Source organism: Clinocottus analis, unplaced genomic scaffold (genome assembly GCF_023055335.1).
Source record: "Clinocottus analis isolate CAN_PGR_092001 unplaced genomic scaffold, fCliAna1.0.p SCAF_15, whole genome shotgun sequence".
In the NCBI taxonomy this organism is placed as follows: domain Eukaryota; kingdom Metazoa; phylum Chordata; class Actinopteri; order Perciformes; family Cottidae; genus Clinocottus; species Clinocottus analis.
The window spans coordinates 14,424,559-14,447,468 of NW_027175876.1; the positions used below are offsets into that span (position 1 = coordinate 14,424,559).

At 42.0% G+C, this 22,910-nt stretch overlaps 2 protein-coding genes across 2 annotated transcripts in view; both read right to left on the reverse strand.

The window, feature by feature from the left end:
- Positions 1 to 9,267, reverse strand: part of slc16a10 (solute carrier family 16 member 10) — a 32,006-nt gene extending 22,739 nt beyond the window's left edge. The window contains 2 exon segments of the mRNA XM_068577657.1: positions 8,827 to 9,064; positions 9,066 to 9,267. Of these exon segments, the coding sequence (XP_068433758.1) occupies positions 8,827 to 9,064; positions 9,066 to 9,170 (343 nt within the window). The 5' untranslated portion in view covers positions 9,171 to 9,267.
- Positions 9,268 to 12,269: 3,002 nt separating this feature from the next.
- On the reverse strand, positions 12,270 to 20,682 carry rpf2 (ribosome production factor 2 homolog). Its single transcript, XM_068577707.1, has 10 exons — positions 20,558 to 20,682; positions 19,269 to 19,401; positions 18,671 to 18,708; positions 14,484 to 14,523; positions 14,310 to 14,391; positions 14,118 to 14,194; positions 13,835 to 13,934; positions 13,636 to 13,738; positions 13,384 to 13,528; positions 12,270 to 12,852 (listed from the first exon to the last, which is right to left on the reverse strand). The coding sequence occupies exons 1-10, from the start codon at positions 20,578 to 20,580 to the stop codon at positions 12,673 to 12,675; spliced, it is 921 nt and encodes a 306-aa protein (XP_068433808.1). The 5' UTR covers positions 20,581 to 20,682; the 3' UTR covers positions 12,270 to 12,672.
- Between the last annotated feature and the right edge of the window lie 2,228 nt (positions 20,683 to 22,910).

Consider the following 22,910-nt stretch of genomic DNA (forward strand, 5'->3'; position numbering starts at 1 on the left):
GTTGCGGTCCATGTCAGGGGAACGGGGAATAGGGTGGTGCGTCTGGGCTGGTTGGTGATTGGGGAGCCTTTCATCCGCCCACTTTCTTTTGAGTGCAGTTTTGAGCAGTGGTTCTCAACTAGTCTGGCTCCGGGACCCACCATCACCCTTCATGACAAGCCGCGACCCAAATCGAGGAACATTCTCAACATCTCCAATGTATTTAATAAAAAGATGGTGCAGTTTGAACCTGAGATAGTATAGAGACAGGAGTGTTACATGCTGGATGTGTGATTGTGTGTGTAGTGGTGTTGAAGGTACATAACAAAACAATAAGATAAGTAACAGAACCTAAACTAACTCTGAGGCCCAGGTGCATAATAGTCACATGGGAATAAAAAACAATATCAGTATACACCTTTAAAAGATTTACATTTTGGTGCCATGTTGAATGTTAAATCACTCTCAAAAACATCTTCGTTTGTGAGCGAGTGACGCAATGTCCCCTCGGTATCGGGCCGCACGGAAAGAATGAAAAAAAAAAAAACAAGGCCGGTTTTATTTTGAAAAATAAGCTGATACATCCGTCTGTGCGTCTGAGCCTCTTACTCTTGACACATGTCAGAGGCTACGTGAGAAGGTTACCCCAAAAATGAAACTTAAATGTACGTTTCAAGTCTGCCGGAGTGCCAGTGTTCTGGATTAAAATCAAGGCAGAATGTCCTAAAATTGTCAAAAAGCTCTGAAAACCTGCAAGAAACATCTTAGAGTCAATTTAACGTGTTCTGTGAAGCGCAGAATGTAGTCAGGGCCGCGATGTCAGAGGGACGGCGAAAAAAACGACACTGCACAGCATAAAAGTCCCTTTAAAATGAAACCACTGGTATAGAGTGTGGCTCCGGGCCACGATTGGAATGCGCCTTTCACTCAATATCTCCAGAATTGTTAACCTGACTGGCATCTGCTTTATGTCTGAGAATGCGGCCTTGCGTGACACTAGTTTACTGAAGTGCAGGTCAAAGGTGACGTGAGATCAATAATATACAAATGATGACATCATTAAAAGAAACATTTTTACTTCACATGGACTGTACTTCTTGTTGGGCAGCCTATTTTTTGTTGGCTAAGCACCACTTTATATCTGGTGGTTTATCATGTGTTCGTACGCATTTGGGAAGTGAGTCATTTAGCATGAAAAAAAAACAACCTAAAAAAAGAAATGAAATATTCGTTGACACTGACTCAAATGACCAATAAATCAACTAATCCACTGAGCGGAAGCAGCCGTATCTCTTTTTGCTGGAAGAAGATGCTTTCAAAACACTTCATTCAGTATGCAAAACCAAAACAATGAGCTTACACAATCTAAAACAGTTTTGATTATGCGTACTATAAAGTCATTTGATTCTTTGTACAATAAAAAAAATATTGATTACAGCCACTTTAGAAATATTAATGTTGTTTATGGATGGTGTCCTCTGTCCTTCTGTGCACATCATAATAACACATCAGACTTACATAGCACTCTTCAGAGTTCTCAAACTGTTAGAGCATTAAACTCGAAAAGTTACGACGAGGAACATTCATTTTGATGGTCCTTGTGGACAAAAGCGGTTGTGTTTCCAAGCACCAGACTCCCCTCTAATTTTACTGCAGCACGGTCTGACAGTCTGCCCCGCGCAGTTCTGGTTCTCCCGTACCTCCCTCTCTTACACCGTGCCCAACAATTTGGCCTGGGCCCCATATGCAGCGCAACATAAATATAGTACGTTTTCTTGCTGATGGTCTCGCTATTCAAGTAATATGGGGGCATTGGTACTAAATTGAGACCAGGCAAAAGTTCCTCATATTAAGTTTAATATAGACAGAGAAGACCGTAAAGACCAGGTAAATGCATAAATAGATAAGACCCATCATATACCTATACATCTTGTTTTCTTGTCTTTGTGGTTTCATATGGTGCGTTTGATGTATGATGAGCTCTAAGTTGTTTTTTACAAACTTAATTACCTCCAGGACAATATTGTGTTCTGTGCTGCATCAAGGGATGCATAAGGGAGTAAAACTGCAACCCCCTCTGAACAATACTGAATCGGTATCAGCACCGACTACCCGTGGCCCTGACGAGGATGCATGTCATGTGCAGGCGGCCAAACAAGTGGCCCTCTTGCCGCCATTGAAGTGCTGCTCTGCCTCGGACGTGTTTACCCGCTCTCAGCTTTATCTCTTGACAACCTTCAACTAAACTCATGGGCCCAAGCACACACACGCCCGAGATCAAACGGTCTGTCAAACATTAACCAGTGTATGCTTAAAACCTGCCAAGGTTCATCTTGATCGATTTGATCCATGTTTTGTTTTTGTTTAGTTTTTTAACTAAAAAAAAGTTGCCTATGCAGGCTCTGGTCTAGTCCTTTAAAAGTATTGAGGAGATACAGAAACATCATATTAGATAGTTTTCTGATGACCAAGAACTTGTAAAACTTTTTTTTGTTCAATGAGAATGATGCAAATATGATCATTCCTTCCAATATTGTGAATCACATCAGTCAAAATCATCGCTACTAGATGTTTTTATTTGAGTGTTTTTTTAAATTTATTTTTATTGTTTTATTGTTCAGCGCTTTCTAACTCTCCACCAGGGACCTTTAAGCATAATTTACCTGTGCAGAAATTATTGATTATCAATTTGGCAGAGAACATTCACATGTAGTAACCTGGCCTCCCTTATAAGATCTGACCCCTGAGAGAAAACAATTTAGTTTTGCTCTTGCCACTTTTCACAAAGATTGCTGCATGACAAATACCTTCGCAAAGGGACTAAAAGAGAAGGTTATTTTGATTAGCTAAAGCAACAAGGACACTTTGCAGTGAGCCTGACAAGGCAGCAGAAATTGTAAGTGGGAAAAACTGGACAGCAAAAAAAGAGAAAAGGAGGCCTCGCAATGACAGGCTTTCCCTCTCGTTATTATGTAGAAGAGTAAACATCCAGTCGGAGTTGCACAAGCCCACATGGGTCAGGGTCATATTTCATGTTGGTGGATTTACAGCAACCGCCACTCAAACTACATTTTATCTGATGTTGACATGGGCAGGTCAAATTCCAGCCAATCACTGGCAAGTCTGAGAGTGAGTGAGTGAGTGAGTGAGTGAGTGAGTGAGTGAGTGAGTGAGTGAGTGAGTGAGTGAGTGAGTGAGTGAGTGAGTGAGTGAGTGAGTGAGTGAGTGTGTGTGTGTGTGTGTGTGTGTAAAAAACCCAGTGATACTATAGGACAATATTTTTAAATTAGCTGTACAGTCAGTGTGTCTATTTCTTATCCAGGGACAAAATATCAGCTCTGTGTTTTCCTTTCACACCAAGTGAAATATAATATTCAGTCAAAATATGGTCAGGGGACTTCTTGTTGTTGACATGAATGTCAGTCAACCAGGTGAGTTCCAAGTTATTAATTTACTGGACCTCCAGAGTCTGCGCCTAATGCTGTGTTTACACCAAACGCGACACGATTTTGAAGCACAACTAGATCACATGTAAAGTCAGCCAGCTAACGTTAGCTGGCTAACCTGCCTTCTCCAACATTACTGCTTCATGTAAAACACTATTTACAAGACGTTATAATGGGCTGATGGCATCACTGTGCAGTCATATCAGTACGTTTATGGCCTAAAAACACGCTGAGGTGTGCAGGTACTCTTTAAGATTAATCTAAACAGCACAATAAAAGGACTCTCGACCTCTTGGTTGGTCCAAAGGTCTTACACAAAGGCGAGTGGCTTTCCTGGCACCGGGCCCAGGAATAAACCCATCTGGCATTCCCACAGTGAGGGAACCTGAGCCTGGAACACAGATGTGAAGGCCACTGACCTGATAGTTCAGGCCAGTCTATGGGCTGGGGTTCACCGCCCCAGCATTGCACATTGTGATTGGTTGATTGTGACAATTGCCCACTTGTGTGCACAACAGCTGCCCCGTGAGAGCTGAAGATGTCAAGCGGCCGTCTCGGTCATGTTGTTGGTCCCATTCCTATCCAGGTAAAGGGATCCTACTCTGTTGCGCTCCCTCATGGTTTCTTACTTTTACCCCATAAAAAGGGTTTTCTTTATTTTTTGGGGGGAGTTTTTCCTGATTTGATGTGAGTTCCTGGGACAGGGATGTCATATGTGTACAGATTGTAAATTTAATTTGTGATTTTAGGCTATACAAAATAAACTGAATTGAATTGAATTTGGGTTTAAAAGACCACAGAAAGTCTGTCTCCAAGTCTGCCCTGTGATGGACTGGCGACTTGTCCAGGGTGTACCCTGCCTTCGCCCATTGACAACTGGGATCAGGTCCAGCGCCCCGCAACCCTAATGAGGATAAGCGGTTTGGATAATGGATGGATGGAAGATCACAGAAACGCTGTTTGGCTGGTAAAGACACGATAACTGAGCATAATATCACTACAAAAACACATATGATCAAACCGACACAATTGACCTAATACAAATACACACGTAGCAGATCAAACAGCGCTTGACAATTAGTGGAAATCATGGCCCTTCCCACACTACAGCCTTAACTAGTACAAGCGCTAATTAAGATGATTTTTTATTTTAATACAAAAAAGTAGCAGTCTCACCTAACTTGGGACCTCAGTTGTTGGTTAACTACAAGGCATCAAGCTGCCGGTGCAGGACTGTCCGAATCACATGATCACACAGCTTCCCTAGAAAGTTATCAATGTCTTATTGACATTAATCAGGAATTCATGGGATTAGTACAATCCTGTAACTTCCATACAACTTTTTGAGAAGCTGCTCATCGATACTGTAGACTTCCTGCAACGAAGCAAATACATCTTTTAAACTTAATATATATAAAAAGCACAAAAAAAACACAAATTTGAATAGAAGGAAAAAAGGCGTGTGGCAACATGTCCTCTCTCGTAGCTCACAAAACAGTGAAAATGTGTAACTGCCAGTATTTCAATCCAACAGACAGGTTTCTACCGTGCCCATACAGTCTCCACAAAGAACGTGTAAAATTATACTTGGGATGAATGGAGTCCAATTTAGCCAGATAGAATTGTCCCCCAAAACAAACTAATATGACCACACAATCAACGTGACTGGGATGTTACATCTCAGTTAGACACAATTCCTAGGCTATAGCTATTGGTATAATATTTCAGATTTTAGGCATACGAACTAAACAGCCTCCTTTGGCAAAAGTAATGTCATATCTTCAGTGCAGACGGGGCCATTCCCTTGCATGGCTGAGATAAAGTCCCACTGAAGAGCTTTCAGGTAAGACCTCTGGGGTAAAAACTGCACCCACTAATTGTCATATACGGCAGTGCCTTCTTTGTTTGCCCTTTAGAGCCGTGAGGGGAGCAGACAGAGGTCTGGCCGAGGGCTGCAGTGAGAGTGTGGATGGAAGGGAAAGTGTTGTCTATAGATAAACTGCATGTGTCGACGGGTCCTGTCCTAAGTCGGGGTATGGTGGACAGTCCCTCTTTCAAAAGAGTAGAGTGTGGGACTGAAATGATAATGTTGTGACTTAAAGTTACTGTTTAACCTTTGACTGCTTAAGAAACTGTCTCATCTCATTATGACCTGCAAAACTAAACAAGACCATCAGCGTGAGATTGTCGATCATCGAAATGAACATCATGCACACAAACACAAGATTTGTCCGGAGGGCTTTGCAATCAGTACAGATAACATTCCTGTCCCAGGACCTCACATCGGATCAGGAAAAACTCCCCCAAATAAAGATGGTAAAAAATGTTATTTGATGAATGTAAACTTGGATTGTATGGACTTTCCATTTCTTTCAAATGATTTTCTCTTGCAGTAGCTAATAAGTTCTTCTCAATCATCTGATCATGGAGATGATAAACACTGATTATTTGTCCAGCTGTAACTCATCCCGTAACTGGCACCCTGTAACTGGCACCCTTTTTGGGTGCCAGTTACAGCAAAACCTGATTGCACTGAGCCAAAAACCCCAGTGTAACAACATGAAGGAAAGGGAACCCACTTGAATGATTAATGATGTTTATCATGTCTCCCTGGCCTCTTATCCTGCCTGTCAAGGTGTCCAAGGTCCCCTCCCACCGCCACTTCCTCTGTGCCTGGTGTCCAACTTCGACAACACTGCTGATTAAGCTGATTAATGCACTTCACCACCCCCTCCTCTCATGACAGGAAGATCTGCTGCAGAGCACGGTGGTCTCGGCCGAAGCTGCACTTCATGTACTCATGCACTTCATGTCACTCTGGGAGTACACACGCGGACAAGTGTGCGCTCACGTCAGGAGGTGGACCAGCGCAGGGAAAAACAAGGCATAGCAGGAAATGAGCTGTTATTGTCATCAGAGGAGCAAGACGGCAGGACGTGGGCTAAATTTAAACCCTGCACCTTTTAATCTGAAAAGGTCCAGTCTTCCGCGTCAGGTGTCTCATCTGAAACGGGCCTATCGATCCAAATAGTATAGCTTGGTGTCCCAACAGTTGCCAAGATTCATACTAAGGCGATGTCATTCTACAGGAGAAAAAGCTTTTCTGCTGGAAAACAAAGCCGGATAGACCTTTTCAAAAAGGTATGCAGTAACCCTGTGACACAGCAAGTATGACGAAAAATGGGAAACTGCAATGCTACAGCCGCATTGACTCGAGTTCCTTGGCATTCAGCCTTGAGGAATGACAGTTGTGACCAAATGGAGCCTTGGCGGTGGGGATTACAGTGCGAAAGCTTAAAGAAAAGGAAAACACACGGTATGGTATTCCTTGTTCACACAAAGGCCCCGATTGGCCCCAAAATGTACTCCATGAGCGTTGAGAAACCGCTCTGACACACTGTGGCAGGACATTAGTTGAAGCAACCTAAATGACATATGTAGGTTAAACACATAAAATGACAAGTTTTATTCACCTTCAATGCCAATTATTTATTTTGTTATCCTCGCTCTGCCATGGTTTACGGTTCAGCAACTAAAGCCTTTGGCTGAAGTAGGTCAGGGAAAGGTTGTGGTTGCAGTTATAGGCCCACAAAGGTGAATGTTAATTGCAGGTTTGTGACAGGACACAAACTCTGGTCTCAGACATCTGGGGTTCCAATCCCTGGGAGGGGGGGCTCACAAGGGGGTGGGGTCGCCAGATGGTTGTGGAGAAAGAAAATAAAATATATTTTATCCATTACGTTGACTGTTCATCGCCCTCCTCCACTCTGTTTCAGTACTATGGACAGCGCTGCTGTCCTTCGCTAGGCCCCGACGCTACTCCAGTAAACCCACTGCTCCTTAAAATACTAAGGATGGGTTAGAACGCATGTCCCCATGAATAAATAAATGTCCCTACTGTGGACTAATAAAGGATTCATTATTAATTTTTTAGAATTTAACCTCTCCGGGTAGCGAGTATCACTGTGACACAACATTTTACCCTGAGGAGCTCCGACGTCACAAAATCAGCCTGAACATAAGGAAACTCTGAAACCATTGCGTGAGAGTCTATGGAACGAAACCAGATAGTCATCTGTCTCACCTTTGAAATGCAGAGCTCCATCCAGATTTTAAAAAACAAAAATATAAAAACTGACACAGAACCAGAAGCAGCAAAACCACAATGAGACAGCAAAGTGCCAGTAGGATATGGAAAATTACGGTTGCCATCCCTGCGTTTTTTTTTCCCTTTTTTTTCAACCAACCTGTTCTGGGTTCAAGCTTGACTGGAACTAATCTTTATGGGTTCTGGCAAATTCCAACTACTAAAACAAACTTAAAACAGAGCTGCAGTCAAGTCCAACTTTGTCACCATCAAATCAATTCGGAGCAGTTGAAATGATTGCATAACAAGTTTAATTTGAACAAGGCACAGTGTGTTCTTTTTTATGGTAAAAAAAAAACATTATTTTAAATAAAGGTTAAAAAAACTATTTGTTGTGCTCATTTTCAGTCTGATCAGTCTGATCATTGTATATTAAAATAGACCCTTTTGCATAATAGCAAATAATATGACCCGTTCAAGAGTTCTGTTATCACTTGTGAAAACGAGAGAAACATATGAAACCCTTGGTGGAAGTTGCATGAGCATGTCTGGACTCTGAGTCCAACTGTCGTCCCCTCCTCCTCACATTCCCATCGTCCAGTTGTCTCTCAGCCTCACTTGGGGAGAGGGGGAATTGGGGAGGCGGAGGATTGAGGGAGGGGGCATAACTCATCAAGATAAATTAATGGATTTTATTAAAGTGATATGTATAGATCCTTTGCTAGATTGACATTGTAACCAACTTTTAGCACCAAAAAGCAAGTGATTAGTGTGACTAGTTTAAAAGTAGCAAAGAGTTACTGTTCGATAAAGTATTAGGTATAGTCTGTGTCTATTGCAACATATTTAGCTCTGAAAACAGGTCATAGAAAATGATCCAAAAACATTGTCGCTGTAGGTTACTTTCCCTCCAAAAAAACATCACATCCTCATTACACAAGTATATTGTATCAGTTCCATATATCTCTCTCTCTCTCTCTCTCTCTCTCTCCTCTCTCTCTCTCTCTCTCTCTCTCTCTCTCTCTCTCTCTCTCTCTCTCTCTCTCTCTCTCTCTCTCTCTCTCTCTCTCTCTCTCTCTCTCTCTCTCTCTCTCTCTCTCTCTCTCTCTCTCTCTCTCTCTCTCGGAAATAAATACGTTACTTGCTAGCTGACGCTAGCTGACACGAGGCGTTTGCTTTAACCACCGAGTCACGCCGAAGAACCCTTTCTTAATCATAATAGACACATAGACATTTACGGGACATACAAAACATACAAACTCTCAGTTGTTAGTTGCCTCCCGCACTCCATATCCTCCAACCGCCGCTGCTTACCTGTCTTAAAGCGGAGATCTTCGTCCTCCTCGGAGCCGAACTCCCGGAGGAGGGAGAGGAAGAGAATACCAAAGGCGTTCTGGATCCCGAACACCGAGCCGTTACACCACATGGCGGCCAGCATGACAATCCAGCCCCAGCCGCCCTCGGGGTGCACAAACTCAACCTCTCCCTCCCCGAGAGCCGCGGCTTGCTCCGGCACGGCCACTCTGCTGTCCCCGTTCTCCTTCTTCCTCTTCCTCCCCGACCTCTGAGCGCATCTCCTCTGCGGGCACGCCGGCGTTCACCTCAGCCTTACCCGCTGTATCACCTTCTCCTGGCACGTGATCCCCGCCTTCTGACATTCTTTTGTTTAATATTATTATTATCGGCAGGTTTATGTTAAGGAGCCCAGGAGCAATGCAGTGTGTGCGCTGTCCTTAATGTCTGGAAGTATGTAACTCTTCGCCTACAGTGTAAAAAGTCAAATGTTATTTTATCTCTGAACAACGACGACTTTCTGCGTTACGGTGGCGCGCATCCATGGAGGTGAGCCGGTCAGAAGCGCTGGTTCCCTGCAGCATCTGGTCCTAAAGTAGCTGTCAAAAAGCTGTTGCAATATTATAAATAGACAGCGCGAAGGGGCAGGGCTCTTTGAGACCCTTGCTGCTGATTGGACCCTCGTCTTTTAACCAAAACGAAGTCGCGAAATGAGTGAACTGCAGACGCACTACTTAGTTTAGCTGGTTTTGCACGACTGGCGATTTAAACAAAGAAGCTAAACCATATATACAGGTAAATTCGGCTCGCTCACAGCGGTTAGAAAAGGTATCTCTTCTCTCTTTTTTTCAGCTGCTAAAAATAGACAAACTGCAATGCAAGCAGATGGACAGAGATGTGTGCTGAGGAGAACATGCAGGGAAAAGTGATGGTTATTGAATATATTGGTAACTTGTATGTTGGAGGACATGACCACATATTTAGAGACGCTGTCGTACATTGTGCTGCCCCCTGTCGTGGATCATGGCTGCCTGGAGCTGGTGCTGCCCCCTGCCATGGACTGTCCGCTTTACCTCCTCCTGCTGACATGGATTGTGGATTGTGTGACAATTAAAACCAATAGAAGTGTTATTTGGGAACGATAAAATGATATATTATGGTCAAGACCGAGTCAGGACCAGGACTTTGAAAGACAGAGACTAAGAACAGACCTCCGCAAGTTCCAAAACTGCATGACACGTGCAATAATGTGCTCAGGCTTTGTGTTGACTGGTGTATTGCAATACATTTTACTCACGTTGAGGAATTCATTGTCATACATGTCTATATACAATGCAATCACAATGAGGATGAATGTCTAAATAGGCTTGCCTTCATCAATTCCTTTATTGAAGATAATACTTCTTTGAGTATATGTAATTGGGAACATGAATGCAGATCTCAGACACTAGCTCATTATTTGCCAATCACATGGCTCAGTTCAGTAAAGATAACTTTCTATTGTCAAACAACTGATCATATACCTTTTTCTATGTTGTTGAATGTGGATGATTTCCCAACACTTATAAGCAAAGGAATGAGTGTTAACACAGAAAAACTAAACTGGTCGACTCTCACAAAGGAGGACTTCTTGGCCTATTATGCTTGTACAGACAAATTAAATAATATTCATCTTGCTAGAGATAATGTGTACTGATGCTAACTGTAAGGCTGTAGAGCATAAGAGAGATCTTTGCATGATGATATAGTGAGTGCTCTGTATGAAGGCAGTAAGCCCTACAAGCATAAAAATAAAACGCATAACATTAGACCCGGTTAGAAGAAGTATGTATCTGAGTACCGCGCTGAAGCCTGTGAAGCTTTTAAATCATGGGCTGTTGCAGGGAGACCTAGGCCTTATCTTCACCCTAAATCCTCAAACCCTGAACCCTCAGGGACTTACTGACGTCAGCTGCTAAGTGGTTGTGTAAGCGTCTGTGAGGGCTCAAACTGGTATAAATATGAATGGGACATCACTTTGCTGCAACACATCACATGACTACATAAAAAAAGATTGTGTACAGTTGTCCATTTTTTTAATACTTTTTATTCACTGATTTGAAGGTCTTCCACGCGAGATGAGAAGAAGCAATTTTAAAGTAAGATATCTATTTACTTGTTTTGTCAAAACAAAATGTTTGATGAATGTAAAAAATTGATTTGATGTTTTCATGTTCCATCTTTAATCTGTAATGTTGTAGTGTAAAGGTTTTTTAATCGGGCTGAACGCCCATGTGCCTTTTTATTTACCTTTTTTTAATTTTATCTCCATTTCTGTGTGTTTAAGTTGACAAAATGTTAATTTTTGGAGTTCTTAACTGTAAAACATATTTGCCATGTTGATGGGATTTCAGGAAAAGACAATATTGCAGTTATGACAACAGCATTATAGTACCTTATTCAACTGTATCAAACGTAATTTGGATATTATTGTTTGACACTTAAAATATGCTTGTCCGAGCATAACTCCTCTTCTTTCCATTTGTTTTACTCGCTTCATGACTTGTTACCAAACTCAATACTGTCTGTTCTTTTCGTGCCTGTCATTAAAGACAGCACTGGTAAAAACAAGGTATCCTAGATAATTACAGGCCCATTGCTTTACTTTCCAAGCTGTCTTAAGAAATTTTATGTATAGACTTCTGTCAAGTTAATGACTGAATTTTTTTTATGCATGTTAAGATTATCTCATTTTCAAACAAAGTACAGTACTACAAAACCATAGTCACTCCTCGAATTGATCCTTCCTCTTTTATTGCCAGTTTATACAAATTATTATAGCGACTGCCATATTTTGTCCGTACAATTGAACTATGAATAAAACACAATAAATTAACCAGCAGATGAAAATAAGGCTCTCAGTTTTACTGTTGATACAGTCCCTGCAACATAAAAAATAACTACCGTAAGTAGAGTGAGAGGTTTCAATTCACTTTCATGGCCTGTTTTATGGACTGCTTGACTAAATGAACCATACTTTATGAAATGATTATGCTAAATTGAGGACTTGAAACTAGAGACTGAGACATACACTCTAGTTCACAATGTTATTGAGGAAATAAATCAATTGGGCAATAGTCATTTTCTCAGACTTATATAAAACCTGACATATTTCTGCAACCATTCACCCCCTGATGGACAGTAGAGAGAATGCAAGTTTATGGCACTTTCACATCAGCAGAATTTTATGTAGGATTTTTTTTTTTTATAAGCAAACAAGTTCATGATGTTAACAAATAAATCAGGCAATCTAGTGATATCGCACAGTTGTGGTGTTAAAATAAAACCAAACAAAGTAGTCTTTGTCCGAGACCAGAGTAAAAATTAGGTCGACAGTTTTAAAAAGTTGCCGTGAATGAGCGGCACGGACAGAGTAAACCCCAAAAAAATTATTCATAAAAAGGAAATTTCGGAACAAGCAGACGTAAATAGGAGACGGCTTTAAGTCCTTTAAATTGAGTGCAGTCAGTGAAATTCAACTTTTGCCCTCTAACTTACAAAAACAAGAATTCAGCTAATTTCAGATAACTGCCAATGGAAAACATTTGGACTATTTTTGTCTGACGCTATTGTGGTTTTTCCAGAGAACAGAGCCATCACACTCATTATGTTTAAGACAAAAAGTAGTATCTGAAAGTAATAAACACACACACACACACACACACACACACACACACACACACACACACACACACACACACACACACACACACACACACACACACACACACACACACACACACACACACACACACACACACACACACACACACACACACACACACAAACACACAAACAAGGTGGCGTGTCCAGGACTTAGAAGCCACCTCAGCTCTCCACTTTGGCCACCTTGGGCGCCTCTGCATCCGCGGCGACCGCCGGTCCCTTCCTCTTCCTCAGGCCCTTCATCTTGCGCGTTTGCAGCTTGGACAGATCCTGCTTTTGCATGTGCACCCGGCCGAACTTGGTGCCGAAGGCGTCGCGGGAAATGTTCTTCTTCTTCCTGATCTGTGACGACAACGGAGAGAAGCATTACTGGCATGTCAGGTTGAGAATTTTGATCGCTTGCTTTCAGAAAACATTTTGTCGTACTACGTAAATTACTCGACTCGTAATTTAGCTCTGTGTTTTCCTTTCACACCGAGTGAAAAATAATATTCAATAAAAATATAGTCAGGGGACCACGAATGTCAGTCAACCACGTGAGTTCCAAGTTACTCATTTACTGGACCTCCAGGGTCTGCGCCTAATTCTGTGTTTACACCAAACGAGACACAATTTTGACGCGCAACTAGATCACATGTAAAGTCAGCCAGCTAACATTATCTAGCTAACCTGCCTTCAACATTAATGCTTCATGTAAAACACTATTTACAAGACGTTATAATGTGCTGATGGCATCACTGTGCAGTCATAGCAGTACGTTTATGGCCTAAAAACATGCTGAGGTGTGCAGGTACTCTTTAAAATTAATCTAAATAGCACAATAAAAGGACTCGCGACCTCTTGGTTGGTCAGAGAGATCAAGTTAATATTTACCTTTACACCTTTGGGCCGTCTGTGAGACAACTTGTACAAGTCATCTGAAGCCAAATGTGTTCTCCTTACGACCAAGTCAAACGACGGCCCGATCTCCTCGAGCTCTATCCGCGGCGTGCGGCACCCGGACTTTTTCAACAGACACCTGCAACGACAAAGGACATCGATACATGTTGTGGGGGAGACACAAGCTTCACTCAGACCCATGCAACCCAGTTCTTAATATCATTTGTTAACCAAATACCAATTGACCTGTAGCTGCGCATGTAGATTTTTCCTTCCAGGGCCGTGAAGTGCAGAACGTGTTCTAAACCCGCCAGACGCACCGCAGTCACGGTGGGACCTCGAAAGAAGTCTGGGCAGAGGAAATGGACAAACACTGACATTAGCAGCGGGACTGAAAGGAGAGGAAACGGTAGAAATGTAGTCATGGAGCAGAAATGGTGCTCACCAATGAGCAGACTCTTCAGACGCTTGTGTTCGGTGTCCATATCGAAAGCCTCCCCTGCGAACACCAGCATCGGCTTGGTGCCCTCGGGACATTTGGTGTTCTGCAACAAAAACCACAACATACATAGATCTTAGGAGATCGTGCGCTATTATCAGTTTTCTCTCAATCACATGAGCAACTAAAAAATAAATAAAAATTACCATTATTTTTGTCAGCGGACATTTTTTTTGCCGTTTGAGCTGACTGAGAATAAAAAAACAAAAACATGGCAGTCATACATTACCTTGAGTTCACTCAGAGAGACATACTTCTCAATCCCAAGTTCAACCATATCCAGCACGTGAAAGTCAAACAGACGTCCTGCAGACAGACCAAAAAAACATGACGTACATTATTATTATAATATTGATTTCATCCAACTGGTCTCTCGATGTACATTTAAAACTATAAGCTATTGAGTGAAAATATAACTTACCAAGCACAAGGTTGTGGGGTCGTTTCTTGTTGTGGGAGCCAAACAGAAACAAAGAACAGTCGGACTTCTTGGAGAAAAATTCCTGATTGAGAGAGCAATGAATAGGAAAAATGATAACGTGCCGACAGATTCAAATGTATCAAAGAGTTCGGGGTACTCTAGGGGTACACTCACCAGGGACGTTGAGTCCTCAAACGGACGTGTTATGTTCTTCCTGGAAAGCAAATATGCAGCCGTCAGCTCAACAGGTTTTCTGACACTCAGACAGTAAACTGTTTTCACTCAACGAGGGCCGGTGTCGTTACTTTTCAAATCCGACTTGCACCGACAAATTTAGGAACGATTACTCCATCATGTAGGGCAGGAGTGTCAAACTCATTTTCACCCCGGGCCACATCAGCATCATGGTCTCCTTTGAAGGGCCGGTTGTAACTGTAACACTGAATAAATGTAACTACTACCGAACATATTGTTAAATAACTGTCTTTGTATTTGATTATTGTGTATTCAAGTTTAAAAACACTGTACATGCATTTATATCAATGTAAAAATAGATGTAAGCAAATGTCTGTTACTATCACATAAATCCATTTAATTTAGGGTGAGAAACCCACATTATTTTATAAAAAGATCAAACTTAAAACAGAAGAAAACAACAAAGAGAAAGATCAAGCGCACATTATTATATTAATTTTGTTGTAAGCTTTTTTTGTCACTAATGAGAAAGACATAACTGACCAAATTATCAAAATAAAACAAAGACATACTTTTTGAGAGAGCCATAATGTTATTCTGTATGGATCAAGCATTTTCACCAGTTTTGGATGGCTCTACAGAGGCACACGTCTGCATTTCTTTGCTGCAAAATCTCTAATTAGGTCATTATATGAGCTTCTGAGCCACTTCACCATTGATGCTGGTGACAGCTTGACCACTCAGACGTCCCTACATCATTGTTGAACACAGGTATGTTTTAATGAGCTTTAGTTTTAAAAGACCTCACTCAGCAGAGGCAACTGTAACGGGGAGAGTCAAGGCGCCAGGCTCCAGCGCACAGATTACACTTAACTTATCTTTTTTTTTCCCCTTTCTCTTTTTTCACGGATACAAATAAAAAAGGCTGTGATTGGAATGTGGGACAGGACTGGAACTGTCCGGCGCGCTGCACATATTTGTCGCGGCGCGTATTTGTTGTTGTCGTCGTCTCCTCCCGTACCCCTTCCAACGGCTCCCGGGCGATATAGGTCGCTCTTGCCTGTCTTCCAAACTTCAGAGCCCTGCTAACATTGGCTGCGTTTCCCAGATTTGATCGTTCTTAAGGACTTAAGAAGGCTCGAAAGAAGGGTTCGCTAAGAAGGAGCACTAAGATACGAGTGTTTCCAGATGCGTTAACTGCCTTCTTAAAATCTCGCCTAAGAAACTTCCTAAGACGCTCTTAGTGGGCGCTGTCCACCGCCGTGGTGAATAAACTAAATCAATCGATGCCAGGTTAATCGATCACCCACCACTTTATCAGCGCATAAATCACGCACAACACCCTGTGGTCCCCACACACAGGTGCAATTACGGTAAGCGCGCGTGTGTGCCATCCACGACACCAATCACCCGGGGGATCTCAGCCATGACATGAAATCCACGGTGGACCTGGCGAACCTCGTCCCGTGTAGTGGGCATTCTGAGGTGTGTGCAGGCATGGCGCAGGAGGATCGGTGTCACGGCTGCGACACTCCGTGAAACCGATGCCTTGCTGAGGCCGATGCCGTCCCCCACCACCTCCAGGAAGCTCCCCACTGCGTAAAAACGCAGGCTGAGGGCAACATTGCAGCGGTTTGGCCTCTAGATGTGTGGTGACACTAGCATGACGAGGCGTTGGATCTCCACACGGGGAAGCCGGTACTTAGACTGGACAGCCCGGTCCGACAGCACATTAAGTGGGGAGAAGTGCTGACGCACATATGCATTTATGTAAACTATCTGGCTTTGCGCACAGCGACGCTGTTGGTTAGCAGCGAGAATATGCCGCATTGCAGCTATGGTGTCTCTCACGCATGGACTTCAGCAACGCCTTCAGACGTGGAGCCTCTCTTGTTAAGGTTCCAGCCGAGTTCAATTACACCTGTCAGTTTCCTTGATATCTGTGGAATACCACAGGGTTGTTGATGTTTTTATAGCTAATGTAAACCTATATGCAGATGCCGAATGTGTGTAAGAACGAAATGAGTGATAGTAATGCTGATTCATTTTATTTATGTGGGTATAGGAATACAGGGTAAATTCTTTATTTTTATATCGTTATTTTTCTTTTCATGCTATTATTTTTCTTGCGTCAGTGTTCTGCAGCTGTGGGCGCACATTCATCATGGTTTAAGTATTCCTTTGAATGTCAGATATAACTTTCCCTGACGCGGCTGCAGTGAGCGTTTAGTTGCTAAGAAGGCTGTTAAGAGTGGGTCAGACTGATCTTACGTTTCGTTCTTAGCGCTTAAGAGCGTCTTAACAAACATGGGAAACGCGGCCATTAGCAAACTTGCCAGCTAGTTCGAGGTGTATGCATGACCATTACATTAGCAGCGCATATTTCCCGTATTTAACCATGATTAAGCATGGACTCACCTGAAAGATGCACGGGCATCATCTTGTAGTTTCTTTCTTTTCCTTTTTTCTGAACCTGACTCCCATTGTCCCCCTTGAGAAGGGCACCACGGCGAGCTTGGGAAGTTGAATGCGTATTTGTTTTTTGGAGGCGGGGGGGGGGAGGGTCACATTTAGCCTATTTTATGATATACACATACCTAAAAGGTGCCTTATGTTTCTACACCAATATCAGTATTATAATTATTATAACTATGATGTTTTTTTGTTGCATATTTTTTGTTGCTCCCTCCCGTGCCTGGTGGCCTACGCACAGCGCGTAGTGAGCATTATGGGAGCGCAGTGCTGGGTGCCACAATATGAGCTTGCTCCTACTGTGAATACGTGCATCTTGCATTTAGGGCTACAACTAACGATTATTTTAATTAATCGGTCGATTATTTTTTCGATTAATCGGATGGAAAAAAATATAATTTTAAAGCATTAATTTGCAACCTTTTATTACAAAAACAGAACTGACCGTGCAAATTCACAGTGCAAACAATCGTACCAATAAAGAATTTACAAAAAATAAAGAAATACAAATCACAAAACTTGAACATCAGAACTTGTTCTCTACACTCACACACACAAACAAACACTCACACACACACACACACACACACAATCACCGGCATGCACACTCACAGACACACACTCACAACAAAGAGAACAAGAGATGATAGTTCCAGATGTAACACTCAATGTATCAACGGATAACTCACGTACTGCACTTAACCTAAACAAAGGTTGTTAATTAGATATCGAACTACAAATCCCAGCAACATTTCCTCTGCATGAAGCCACATTATATTGGACTGTTGAACGCAGGTCTGAAATTCATTGCCAACTTTTTTAATAATCGATTTTTATCAATTTTATTGATTCGTTCTTACAGCCCTACTAGCATTCAACACTGGACACACTTGTTCGCATTGCTGTGGAGACACTGCGCTCCAGGAGCAGGCTGCCGTCACTTCGCGGGAAACATAATAGGCATGCATTGTGGGGAAATGTAGTTTTTGGTTAAAGCATGCTTTTGACCTATTTATTTTTAGACAAATCAGACCTTAAGGCAAAGCTCTTGCGGGCTACATGAAATGACGTGGCGGGGCACATTTGGCCCACAGGCCTTGAGTTTCACATATATGATGTCGAGCTTTTTCAGAGTACCTTGCTTTGGGTTAGTTCATTTAAATAACTTTACATAAGATTTTCCAATTGGTTTACATCTTAGAATCAGAGGATCTCCTCTGATCCTGGTAAATTTCTACCACTGCACCATTAAGAGCATTCTTACAAACTGCATCCTGCATTGACAAGGGAACCACAGCCATAGATTTTCTGCGCTTCTCCCCTCTGGGACGCGATATATAGAAATCTCAGTTCCAGGACCAGCAGGTTCAGTAACAGTTTCTTCGACTCAGCTGTCAACACCCTTAACTCCCTGTGGGTTTACCCTTAACTAAAACCACAGTGCGAGATGCAAACTACATTTTGTTGTCACAGTACTTGTACTATGTGCAATGACAAAGATTAATCTGAAAAACACCAATAATCCGAAATTATAGGAAGTTAAGGAAATAGTCATTGTTGCTCTGAAGATTTGGATTTAAATTGCGGAGTATAGAATGTCTTACAAGAGGAAAACAAAATGAATGTCAAGTTAAATGTATTTATAATGCTCAATGCATTCAGACTTAATGTTACCTCTTCGTTAATTCACTTACTTCTTGAACATCACAGCATTGGGCTTCTTCAAGGAATACTGCGTGGGGGGAAAATAAGAGTTCTGGTTTAAAGTCATAATTATTAGTGAGTGAGCAGTTTCCAGTTCGATCCCTCTAATAATCTGTGTTACACCCTTCTCTCATCAAAGACGCTGTGGGACCAGGCGTCCTGTCTCACTGTAGGTAACCTGGGCCCCCCAACTTTAAGAGCTCCATACAGCAACAAATGAATTAAAAAAAGATTTGTGATATTTCAATGAAAAGGGGTCAGTTCATCCAGTACATTGTGCTGATAACATCTTTCACTTCAAGTAAAAGGTGAGAAACTACCCTCCTTCATGGATGAATTGTTTAATCAATTAATCTCAGAAGTCCGAGAGTTTTTGAGACTTCACGATTCATTTTTTCTCTAGTATGTTATGTGCGATGTGTTTTACGAGTTTAAGTCGAAACAGAAAAGGAACACAGTGTGATGTCATTAGGTCTGCAGTCACCTTAACATTGGCACAATGAAACCTCTAGAATAGCCCGTGCATCTGTGTGAAAATAGTCATTCCCGGAAGGTCTTTCTCACCAAGGGCCCCTTCAGGTTACTTACTATGTCCTTGAGGGCCTGGGTCACGGTCAGACTGGAGTTCCCCCCTTTCATAATCATGGCGGTCTTCACATCCTCAATCAGCTTGGGTGCCCTGCCATCCAAGAAGCGCTTGGCGCGCTTTGTCTTGGGTTTTCTGAAGATGGATGGACACACAAACAAACACGGGGGAAGATTACATTCTGCGAGGTGCTGTTCATGGCAACACAATATAATAATAAAAAAAGGCAGTCAAGTCACAATACATGGGCGTTTATTACTATGAATGAACGTTAAAAAAAATGCTTAGGAGATTTTAAAAGGTTGTTATATTGTATTGCTGGGTATTGTTGGTCTTTGTCCTTTGCCAAGTAAAACAAAAAATACATTAAATATTAAAATGTTTTTAAAAGTTAATTGCGAGAACGTGCAATGACCTTGAAAGGGCCGGTTGACATATTGATTCACTACTTTGAGTAGTTTGAATCCCGTATATTGGTATTGTGGTAGAAGACGCATATAAAGCAAAAATAGTACCCACCCCAAAGGACCATTAATAATTGATGATTAACAACTGTTAATCAACTGCGCAATATATACCGGTTAGATTTGTGTCCGACTTCTCCCGCCTTGCTCTGACCTCATGCACACGTGGTCAACGGTACTCTCGAGAGCAAGGCGACAGTTGATTTCAGAGCCAGGCGCTGCAGAAGTTCTCCACCGCCTGGCTGGCCCGGTGCATGATGGGAAACGCCTGGCTGTCGATACACATCAGAGAGCTGATTGGCTCTTAGATCTGACAGCAAGTGTTGAAGAAACTCCTTATGTTATGTGTAGTTGTAATACTTAAAGCTCGATTGATGACTATTAGTCTGACGTTTAATCTAAAAACATATTTTGTGTGGTTTATAATACAAACTCCAAAGGATTGCAGCGACACACACATTTCTACATGAATATATATTTCTAACCACACATGAATAAAATTCAAACGAGATCTGTAAACTACAAGTAGACTACATATGGGAACTAACGAAGTTTTTTATTCCGTAACTTTCTGTTAATACTTTGAAGGCAGCTGAAAACTGTCAGATTTGATCGCAGTTTTTTGTCAACGCCTCCCGCAGCGGCCGACTGCTCTCGTCTGGATTCTAGGCGAGGCGCAGCTCTCACGAACGAGCCTAATGTTACCTGACAAAAAGCTACGCTCGGCTAACGTTGGCTGTCCTAGTTTCACGCGCACTAAACGAAGACACGCGCGCGCAAGATGTGAACGCAGTGAAGTTAAGAAAGCGCAACACGGTCAAACTTACACTATTCCGTCCGAATGCATCATTTTCTGTATGTATTCGTCTTTATCCTTCCGGCTGCATGAAATGCACGTGCTGCTGTCCTTTCCACGTGAATGCGAGCGGCGGAAGACAACAGCGGTGATCTTCTTCTTCTTTAGTGGAGACGGTGGTCGATTTCCTGCCTCGAGTAAATTATCGCCACCTAGTGGCACAGTGCCACTGCACGATCCAAAACCGCCTCTTCGGGGAGCTACCGAGCGCGACAGGCTGAAATAACCACACGTGGAAGCGACCACGGTCTGCTCGAGTGTGAGAGGCTGTGAGGCTTGAACTGGTTTAAATGGGACAGACAAATATTGTCTAATTGTGGGTATTTATTTTATAAATATTGAAATACTTATCAAACAAGTTTTTTATTTATTTGTGGCAAATTCATTTCTAAAAGAAAACAAAGGTTAGATTAATCAATAGAAAAGTAACCATTAGGTGGATGTGTGAGATACATCAATAGATACAAATACAGATGTTGACAGTGTTTCTTTGTTGCTGCTCTTTGTTGCTGCTGTTATTGTCGTTGGGGAGAGAGGGTTAAATACTTCGTCTGTCTTGTTGCGTCATGCTGACGAATTACACAACTTGGTTCGAAGTATTATTTTATTAACAACATAAACAACCTGGTTCATAGTATTACTTTATTAACGAGTTTGGAATATAAACGAAAGAAGCAATATGAAAGATAAACCAAGGTACTTTTCACAGAAAGTACAAAAGCTACTAGACTGTTTCTTTTCATTAGTTTCAAACATGCTGAATTAAATACGTTATCCCGCTTACAATGTCTCATATCCTTATGTTATGGTTTATATGCAGATTATAATCTGATTATAAGAAGATGCAGACAACAGTTTATGACACTACACAACTCAGTGTGACCTGTGTTGATTTTATAGTTTTATATTGTAATGTGACAAAAAAAATTATTCAAAAGATGACAATCAAAAGTTTTGACCACTTTACAGCAGTTTTCAGCAACAGCAATGTAACGGTCGTACTTTGCCAGCAGGTTGAACAGAGTAATAGATAATACAAATTGCAAGTCTTTCGAAGTTATAGCAACGGTTATTTACATGATCTGCGTTTGTCTTCATGATCGTTTGTTCTCGTAAATGACCGGATGATCATATGCCACTTTAAATATTGCCGCCGCAAGCAATTGTGGCTCGGCAATATATCCAGTTTGGCGGTTTTGTTGATAGATTTGGACAACATGCATTTTTGTTGACCTGACGGGTTGTGCTCTCCCCTTGCTGTGCTGCTCCTCGTCCGGTGCATTTTCTCCACTGTGGTGCACCTGGACCGCCACCGGTATGCGCTTTATTAACAGCGAATGCTCCGTGGCAATGTGCAATCACACAGCGCTTCTTGGTCGGATGCCTCCAATCTCGCCGTTGCTGCGACATTAACGGACAATGCATGTTGTCCAAATCAACAACCAGTCACATTTAGTTATAACAAATGAATCGGCACTAAAACACTGCACACACAAAACATCTCCGGCGCAGCTTCTGGCATCTGTCCTGGCTTGACCAGCAGCAACAACAGCACTGTGGCTTGTTTATTATTAAATACAACTGCAGATGTAAAAACAGTAACACAACTAGCATTTCACTCATGAGATGCCAAAGGCGTCATCAGTAAATCCACCGGTAAGTCCCTTTCTTAGGCTTTAGCCTGAGCTTATGGCGTCTTCTTCTTCTCCTACTTTCGTTGACAGCAGAAGTCACGCTGTCCCACTGACATAAGTTTTTTTTTTTTAATCAACACTTGAAATGATACAGACACTTGCAAATGACACGTTAGTACAAAAAGTAAACAGCGCATGTTCAAGGTGATGCCAAGGGTCCGTGTATGTTTTATTCGTTTGTTTTCTCGAACCTCGGCCCTACTCTCTACTTCAGGGGTGGGCAATTATATTTCCCTGAGGGCCACATGAGGAACAGAAAGTATTGTTGAGGGCCGTGCCAATAGCCTGAACTCTCCGCAACGGAGTTTGACAGGACTTCCCAGCATGCAGTTCTGTGGTATAATTTTACAAATGTGAAACCTTTACTGAAGTTCCTATCCCTGACAGTTACGTAGCTTCGCTCAGTCGGTCTTCGGTTGTAACTGAGGAAATTAAATAATACGACCTACTGGCACTTATGACGATGCGCTGCCGGTTTGACGGTTTCTTTTTTCCCCACCTTATTTCAGTAGCAAATATGACTTTTTTTAAACTACATTTTGACGGCTGTAGTTAGTTTGTAATTAAGCAATTGATGAACCAATAACAAAGAGTCCAGTATTTATCAAAAAATAAATGTTTTAAAAGTGA